The 9,730-nt window shown below is 39.8% G+C and overlaps 1 protein-coding gene across 2 annotated transcripts; it reads left to right on the forward strand.

Moving 5' to 3' along the window:
• The first annotated feature begins 6,540 nt into the window (after window positions 1–6,540).
• LOC306966194 (prostate-associated microseminoprotein-like) lies at window positions 6,541–9,409 on the forward strand. 2 transcript variants are annotated; one of them, XM_079560867.1, is made up of 4 exons: window positions 6,541–6,844; window positions 6,912–7,025; window positions 7,632–7,740; window positions 9,161–9,408. In XM_079560867.1, the coding sequence occupies exons 2-4, from the start codon at window positions 6,914–6,916 to the stop codon at window positions 9,333–9,335; spliced, it is 396 nt and encodes a 131-aa protein (XP_079416993.1). In that variant the 5' UTR covers window positions 6,541–6,844; window positions 6,912–6,913; the 3' UTR covers window positions 9,336–9,408. The 2 variants fall into 2 exon arrangements, with proteins under 2 accessions (XP_079416993.1, XP_079416992.1); XM_079560866.1 differs by lacking the exon at window positions 6,541–6,844 and having other exon boundaries at window positions 6,866–7,025; window positions 9,161–9,409.
• The last annotated feature ends 321 nt before the right edge of the window (window positions 9,410–9,730 follow it).

Genomic DNA, 9,730 nt, shown 5'->3' on the forward strand with positions numbered 1-9,730 from the left:
CTGGAGTGAAGTTAGAAGCTCCTAAGCTGTTACACGTTTTCCCTATTTAAATACAATTACGTGAAATGTTGCACGATCCAAGTCTAGGTACACAAAATTAAACGTGGACTTTCTAAGCGGATAAAAGGGGGTACTATTTTCTAATAATATTAGGGGCACTTCGACTTTACTGGACGTCGAAGTGCTCCTAAGGTATTATTAAAGCTTACAATATAGTGCCCCTTTTTTAGGATCGTAGGCGTCTTCAGGTTTAGGTTCAGGCCATATTGTGTCTCTGGTCTGTGGACATCGGTGAGTGTGTCGTGTTTGTGTGGACAGAGTTAAACCCAAGAGTGTGATGTTGAGATGGAGAAAGGTTGTGTCAGGGTGAGCTGAGAGTTGGCTCCTTTTGTGGCAAGTTTCAGAAACATTTTACTGCCGCTATGAGTATAAGCTATTTCCTAAAAGAGGAAAGAAAAAAAGAAACTGAATAATCCTCTGTCCTGCCATCACTCGCACTGCTGCTCCATCTGTGGGACCGTCCCGGGCAGATACTCCCTCCAGGCTCAAAGCCAATCACGGGGCCATCATTCCGCCCCAGTGGCCCCACAAGGTCAGACCCCTTTAGAGAGAATTGGGCAACGGCCGGAATAAAGCCAGAGGTGGGTCGTGCTGAGTTACACAGAATTTCCTTCTATAAGTAATTTTGTCATTCCATATTTTACTGATTATACAAATACTCCAGTAATACTCGTCCCGCTGAATAAGAAGTAAAAAGTATATGATGACATTGAACAGACTTAAAGGTTTGCATTTATTGTGCCTGCTCTTTACCCTGCCTTAACCGAGTGCATTTTCTCCCGTTCACATTTCCTCAAATTTAAAGGTTTACAGCCTATAGGTCAGAGTAACAATTCATTTGAAAGCTAAGACCTAAAGAGCTCATCCAAACTGATTTTTGTCTTTGTGTTTCCATCACATCACATCTCTTTTTTGTTAAAGGGGCTGGATGCAAGTTGGACATTTTATTCTCACTACTGCCACCTCAGGTCATACTGCAGGATTTTAGAGGCAGTTGTGGTGAACAGATCGGGGCTCATTCTACACATTAGGACATTGTTGAAACATGTAGGGGGAGGAAAATACTTAATTTTAACATGTTTAAACTCCTTATAGTCCCTTTAAATTGTTTTATACCACTCAAAATAAATAAATGGTAAAGTAAATGTAATTATATCACCACACTGTAATCCTTGTCCCTAATAAATCAAAGTAGGTGTGAACTGAAACATTTGTGGATGTCCCACATCAGTCAAACAGATGGGGGGTGCAGCGATCACTGCTGATCAGTTTCACAGGGAAAGCTAAGTGTTGCAGTCAAGGGTCACCTTGACGATACATGTGCCCCATATGACTTTAATCAAATCTTTTTTTTTTTTTACTCCATTTTGACATATGGTGGCTGAGTAAACCCCCTTGACTCACAGCCTTTCTGAGCAGGGTTTATGCTCATCTCCATATGATTGTACAGCTCAAGATCGGGAGACGAGACCCTGGGCTTTCAAGGATGGGGCAAATGCTCTTCCTGGAACAATCCTCTTCATTTATGTCGGGACAAGAACTAAAAGAATGCCACCAGTTTCCAAAAATGGCTCTATATTTTAGCATTAATGTGGGATGATTTGTACAGTAGCCTATATTTTGAATTGCTTTACAAAAATGAATGAATGTATATTTGCCTAATGAAATAATAAAGTATATGTGAAAATATGACTCGTCTTTCCCCCCCAAAAAAATCCAAAAACAGCCGTGTGTGACTGACCTTTGCCAGTTGACTGTGATGCCCTTCCTCCTGGCGATAACTCAATCTGTCGCTGAATGTTGGTATGTTCTGGGCAGTTCACAGAAGGCTGAACATCACATGTATTGATCAAGTTAATGCGGGCTGGAAAGGCTGCAGGCCAGAGCTGTTGCTGATCAATACTGCTCTTAATTACATGCAGCCCCAAATGGTGCCCCGAACTCCCATGGACGTGTATATAAACGCCGATCCACTGCTGAACTGCCCACTCTCCTCTGTGCAGATGCCCAGCCTGAGAGAGTCTGCCAGAATTTCCAAATTACTTTCAGGTGAAGACTTATTTAAATGTTCTAGTCTTTTAAAATTCTTACTTCAGCTTATTTATTTTAGTGTTTGTGTATTTTTTGTGTGGACAGTGGATATCAGGACCCGGTGAGTCTGTTTTCCCCTGCTTAGGGGCATTTTGAACAACAGTGTCCTCTACAATGAACCCTACCTTTTCTTTGGCTTCCTATTTCCCTTTGTCTCCCCTTAAGGTCATTGACCAGATTCAGCCTGTGTGAGTCACTCCCTCCCTTAAAGTCTCAGAGCAGACATCTCCCTCTTTATATGGATGTGTGACATTACATCCTACACTTTCCGTTTTATTCTATGAGTATTGTTTAACTCTTTGTGTTTCCCTCCTCTGCTGCAGGTTCCTCACCTAAACGCTGCAGCGGACGCTCTGATTGGTCGGTCACTGTCTGATATGTTTGATATTCGGTTGTTCTTGAACTCATGTCAACTAAATATCAAACATATTTCTATAGAGGCCGACACTGGCATCTGCGACCTACTGATGGTTTTCAGTGACATCACTTGGTGAGACTAACCATGGTGACGCACTAAGTTAGTGGTTCCTTTTTCACTAATGACCATTTTCAACCTTTTCGGCTTCGACCGGCTAATTTTCCTGATGGATAAAGTCATTTGTGAAGATGTTATAGAACAATTATTCATAGAAATACATTAAAATATTGTGTCTTCATTATAAATCTGTGAACATGATCAACTTTTTTTTTTTCATATAAAAGGCACACTGCGTAACATTTTAGATTATAATGTTGCCAGCAATACAATATATACTCCTAATGACCATCTAGACAGAGAAAATGTTATCTTTGTTCTGTGTATTGAAAGACTGGATTGGGATAAGGACCTAACCCCTATCTAAAATGTCACATGTGGCAGCCTTTAGTCAACATCTCCATGGAGACAAGCTGGAGACGCCCCACTCCCAGTAAAGTCAGGTCTGAAGAGAGGTGAGCCGCTCACAGCATAGCATCTCGACTGCATAGATGGGAGTCAAGAATTTAGATATTGGCCTAAAAACTCAAACAACAACTTTACCTGGGCTCAGTGTAACAGTTTGCGTCATGTCTGGGCCTTTTTAATTCAATGAGACCAATTTGCTGTATTTCTGAGTCAGTTCAGTTTAAACTTAATTTTGGGTGGAAAAATGTTATTATTTTTATTTTTAACTTTTCCTTGCTGCATTTGTCTTGATGTTTTATTCTACACGCCTTCTCTGTGGATGCATGTGAAGCAGCACCGTGACAAGCCTCCTCATTGAGGGACAACAAAGTACCATACCATACCTTATGCCAAGGGTGTCAAAACTTTCTTCATGGGGGCCGCATATTGAAGCGTACACGAGGTGAAGGGCCATAGATCGGTGGTTAGTGCCGCGAAACCTTCAACTATTCCCACACCTTTATTTATGCTTAAAACCTTCATGCCAGCTCTGTCTCACAGTACAATGTGAGTTGCTAGAATTGTGTAGAATTATTGAATTTCAAATAATAAAAGGACCATCAAGAAGGCTGAGGGCCACCAAAAATTGGTCTGAGGGCCGCATTTGGACCCCGGGCTGCACTTTGGACACCCCTGCCTTACGCTAAAGATTATATGCTTGGAATATGAGAAAACAGTGCTTCGTGCCTCCAGTGAGTCACATGAAAACATGACACATGAAAACAAAAAGCAGAGGGGGATAGAGTAGCCCAGGGGTTCCCAAAGTGCGGCCAAATGCAGTTCTCAGACCAGTTGTTGATGGTGAAACCATGTTGATCTTGTTAACTCGGCACACATACACAGAGAGAGTTCTGCAAGTTTAATCATTCAATGAGAGTAAAACCTCAAAAATGAACATTTTATTGTGAGACAGAGCTGGCTTTAAGGTTCCAAGCCTAAATAAAGTTGTGGAGAACATTTAAACCGCCCTTTAAATGCACCCAGTTGATTGCACTGACCCCTGGCCCTTCATACAAATGTATACTTCACTGAGCAGTGTGAGTGATGTGCAGTAAGTGACTATTTTTCCTGTTATACTGTACACATGACAATTTGCTTCCTTGTAATTTGACCTATAAACAAATGAGACAAACCTGACCGACCTGCTCTGAATCTCAAGAACTTTATTCGAACGCTGACGTGCACTACTTTTATTTGTTACAGCTTAAAGTACTAGAAATGCTTGTTGGAGCAAATACGCGTGAATAAAATACCAATTATATATGTCCATTGATCATTATTCTGTTAAGCAGTTCTATAATGAATACGAGTTGTTCTTGCATTTGTCCTATTTGTACTTTATAATCATGTATTATGTAACAGTCTCTCATTAGGAGTTTGCAGTTTTATGTACAAACAAGCAATTACTTTAGCATCAATGCCACTAACACTGTGAGATATTATTGAAAGTACAGCCAGTATTTCGTGAAAAATTGTCTATTTAAAACACTTTTTCTCCATTTAGTTTTGTTGTTTTGGAATAAATCACACTATTTATTTCTTTAAAATATCAACTATATCCCTCAAAAGCATTGTATATTGTTTTGTATCACCAATAATCACAGTTAACAAGGGCCACCACTATGTCTTAAGACACATTTCAAACTTTATTTTTAAAAGGGAAGCTCTTTGTGTGTTTGCTTTTGAGGATGGCATTTAAATAAACCTAAATGTGAACAATGCAGCTCTGACAATAAGCAAATAAGGCCACAAAATGCAAAGAGAGACACGCCCTTCCTGGCTTTGAAGCAAATAAAAATCAGTGATCCATAAAGATGGGAATTAGTGTAATTTTTGAGTCTTTCTAATGATGTGAGGCATAGTTTTCTATAATTATCCTAATGAACGAGGAATGTAAAATTAAATAATGTGCATGGATTTGCATGACTGAGTTATAATGATGGCCATAGTTCAGGGGTCACGAGTTAAACGAGTCTGAATTAAAGGTCCGGAACATACGGGGTTAATTCATAGTTATATGAGGATTATTAAGCCTTTATTGAATCTATTACTGTGATTTGAAAGTAATGAAATTAACTGAATCCTGTCATTGTTTTTTTTACTCTAAAAATAAGTTTTGGCTCCTAAATTCAAATACACAGCCTCTATTATACACAATGTGCACATGATATCTGACAGTGATGTGTTTCTCCTCTCAGCTCAACACACTGAGCCCTGCTTAGTCCAGGTTTAGTCCCAGCTTAGTCCAGGTTTAGTCCAGGTTTAGTTCAGGTTTAGTCCCTGCTTAGTCCAGGTTTAGTCCAGGTTTAGTTCAGGTTTAGTCCCTGCTTAGTCCAGGTTTAGTTCAGGTTTAGTCCAGGTTTAGTTCAGGTTTAGTCCTGGCTTAGTCTAGGTTTAGTAGTCCTCGTTCTTGTCACTATTTTGACGCTTTTTTCAAGAAGCTGTTAGATTTGGGTAAAGCCAAACCAGGGAAAATGTGCTCGGTTCAGCTGGAGGTTAAGAGGTTAAAGTGATGCTATCAGAAAATGTCACCTTATTCCAGAAGTTCGCGTGGGCGCCGCCATGAATTGTGCCCGCCCCTTTTCCCTTATCTGTTTACATGGGACTGGAGAAGTCCAGATAAAATCAGTTACTACACGAAAACAAAGCCGATTTTAGGCCGCGCAGAGAAACGGTGCAGAGTTGACATGTTGGTGCAAATGAACATTGAACTTTTTACATCAGATTTGAGCGGAAAATATTTTCGACTTGAAGTGTCAGGACAATGGAAGTGCCGAGACAAAGCAACAAGAGGCAAAGGTGGGCGGGACGGAATAAGGTGAAAAGACCCTTTGTAGGCGTTTGTAGGCAGGAAGCTAGATTCCTATCTATTTCCATTGTAGCTGTTGTCATAGTAACAATAAATAAATGTCTAACTGTGTTGGAAATATCAGATAAACCTTATTTTATCATCTTTATCATTCCTCTTGCTCTTGCACCTTAATCCACAAACAGGACCACATTTTTTTGTTGTAGTTTTTTTTTTCACTAGTTTTAGTTTTTAGCTAAATCTTATTTCTCCTAATCACTTCCTGCCTCCAGCTGATGTCACTGATGATGTAAGCAGGTTCGGTTCAGAGAGGTTCACTTGGTCCGACAATCGAACTCGCTACCATAATTATTGTACAATCATGTTTGTATATTATTGATAATACGGTGTGCTAAGTCTGCATTATAAACTGTATGGTGCTTTTACAGAGGAGGAGTTGAGCACACTGAAAGATGCTCAGCTTATAGAGAAAAAACAAAGAGCATTTTGCAAAAGGTCACATGGTTTGAGAAAGAGGACACAGAGAACGGGGTCAGATGGAGGCAGGTAATCCATTGTGAAAGAATGTATATTGCTGATGTTATAAATGTCAGAAGGCCGCTGTTTACTCACCTGCGCTTGGACAAAAGGCCGGTGGTCAGCGCCCTCCCCCTCGAATGCTGTGACAAGAACTATCTGATGGGGTCGCCCGCCGCCCCCCATGGGGTCGGGACAAATGTTATCTGAAATACTGCACACTGTATACTCTGTGGGGGTAAGTGAAGCGGTGACGATGATGGCAGTATTAAACCCAGTGTTAATTAACAAAAGGAGGCGGACAAATAAGTCATAAGAGAGAGTAGATGGAGAGATAGTTGGAGTGTATATAAAAGGACGATCAGTCCAGAATACAACCTTTACGAAGGTGAATGACGTCAGGAGGAATCATACACCACTATAAAATACCAGGATCACTGAAACAGGTAATGCAGTATTTCTTATCTTTCATTTTCTTGGGGGAACAATACTTGACAATGGTGTGTATTTTAGACATGGCCAGCGCAGTAAAAGGAGTGCTTCTGTCGTCACTGGCGGTGGTGCTGAGCTTCGGTGTTCCCTGTCTTTGCGTCTACAGCAGCGGAGAGTGCTTTTTTAACACAAAAGGTAAAAAAAAAAAAGAAAAGTTTCATACATCGTGAATGAGCTGTTTCTCTTAATGACTCAAGGCTGTGACATTGAGGGGAAAACAAACCACGTTACCTCCACCTTAACCGAGTGCGTGTTCTCCAGTTCATGAAGCTTCTCAACTCTAGAGAAACTTCATTTGAAAGCTAAGACCTATAAAAGTGATTGTAACTTTGTTGTCACAATGTTTTTGTCTAATTTTGTTGCTTTTTCCTTGCTTTTATGTTGTGTTTTCATCACTTTTTTGTTGCTTTTATGTTGTGTTTTCATCCCTATTTTGAAGTTGAAGCTTTTAGATTCGGGTTAAGCCAAACTGGAGAACATATGCTCGGTTCAGCGGGGGGTTAAAAGGTTAATAATAATCCTAATTACCTTCATTTATTAGGTATTAAAAGTGATTATTATTTACAACTAATACATTCAGTATTCATGAAAGGTTTCCCCATAACATGAACGGTGGGGAAGTGTTTTCGCATCTTTCTTAATGAAAATTTAACTTTTCGGACACATATGATTTTGCTTCATTTATGCCAGTTCTCAGCATGATTTTCTGCTGATGATGCTCTTATATATTTGATCATTTAGGCAGCTGTGAATACATGGAGCAAGTTTATACCGTGGGTGAGAGCTGGATGACAAGTGACTGTTTCCAGTGCGTCTGTATGGAGCCTTTTGGAGTGGGCTGCTGTGACCAGTGAGTTCATCATAACATGTAGATAATGACCGTCGTACCAGGGTTTGACATAACAACATGTAAAATATCACAGTTAGAATAAATATGATATTAAAAAATGATTTCAATTGATTCAAGAAAGACTAGTGGTAAAAAATAGAATACATTTTGATATGTACAGTGAATGTGTAGCACCACCTAGTGTGTCTTTATGAGGTCCCTGGTCCAAAATTAGCTTCTTACATTGATTTTGAATGTAGGAAATCACTACAGATTTAGATGTGACGGGGATTTCTAGCTGACAAGCAGGTCAGACTCGAATTTAGGCCATATGTTTAGATTTAGATTTATCCAACTAAACTGTCCTGAAGTGAAACTCTTAACCCCAGACTGAACCGAGAACATTTTCTCTAGTTCGACAAAATATAAAAGCTTCAAAATAGCAACAAAACAGGCGACAAAAAAGTGATGGCAATGCGGCGACAATGCGAGGAAAAATCAGTTTGTAGGTCTTAGCTTTTCTAATGAGGTGTTGCCCTGGCCTATAGGCTACAAGCACCAGTCGAGAAGCTGGTTAACGCCGAAACGGAAGAAAATGAGCTCAGTTAAAGGAATAGGCCACCATTTTGTAAATACTAAGATATATTCTTACCTGAGCTTAGACGAGTTGATGCGTACCTGTCAGGTCTTTACGCCAAAACACCGAACATGTTCATTTAGCCTCTCCTCCTCTCCTCTATGGGGCCAAACAATGGTGAAGTTTGAAGCTACCAAGCTCTTCCACGCTTTCCTTATTTAAATACGGTTACGTGAGTGTTTACACGATCCAAGTATAGTCACACAAAATTAAACATGTCGATTTTTTTAAGCGAATAAAAAGGGGAACTATATTGTAAGGCGTAATAATAATACCTTAGGATCACTTCGACTTGACTCCATGAGAAGAGGCTAAATGCTAACAACATATGCGGTCTTTTTGCGTGACTGAGCGCACACGTAAAGACCAGACGTCTCATCTAAGCTCAGGGAAGAACATATCTCAGTATTTAAACATGGTGGCCTATCCCTTTAAGGCAGGGATTAAGAGGTTAAAAATGAGAAAAGAAAAGGAAAAAAATACCACATTCATTCCCCACACACAAAAAACCACCACAGAAAGACATATTAGTTCAATGTATCAAAAAATTGCAAAATGGTGATGTGATGATACAGCGGGGGAGCAGCACAATGCAAGAAAGATTATTATAATATAACCAGAGGACGGCCCTGTAGGAGATGTAAGGATATATATAGGGCTATGCATTATTATCACTAAATGCTCTTCATGTTTTCAGTTGACCAGCAAATAACATTAATTTTAGACAAACTCTGAGCCACTTGTGTTAGTAGTTGGCAAAAATTAACGGTGCCTACCCTGATCACACTGTCCTCTCCTCCACAGGGGACCGAAGCCTGTAGACTACCCAGACTGGTGCGAGATCATCCGACAGCCAGACACCTGCACAAGTGTCGCGGTGATGAGGGCCAACCACAAACTGCCCTGTCTGTGGGGACGAGGGCGACTCAGGACAGCCCCGGGACAGACCTGGAAATCAGACAAGGACCCGTTATTCTAACCTCAATATGTCATGTTTATTTGACCAATGCATTTATTTATTTATTATAGCAGCATGACTTAATTATGGTTTGAGAATGCTTTAATTTTGTATTAAACTATCAAAAGTATTTGGCAATGTGGCCATCATGATATTCTTTGGAAAGCAGTCTGGTCTTGTTTCATGTTCGATCAATCAAAGCTTAATAAATGTTGGCTTGTTTGATTTTATATGTTTTCCTTCATGTCCAATGATATACTTGCAGATTGAATTTACAAATATTAAAATAGTTTTGTTAACTCAGATCTAGCAAAACCTCCATAAAAGGGAATATAGATTTATTATCTCATCAAATCATTGTCTTTACCTCACTCTTTCGTTTGGCCTGTTTTTATTTGTAATACAAGGTCGGATTT

This window comes from Gobius niger (assembly GCF_951799975.1).
Source record: "Gobius niger genome assembly, chromosome: 8".
Taxonomy (NCBI): domain Eukaryota; kingdom Metazoa; phylum Chordata; class Actinopteri; order Gobiiformes; family Gobiidae; genus Gobius; species Gobius niger.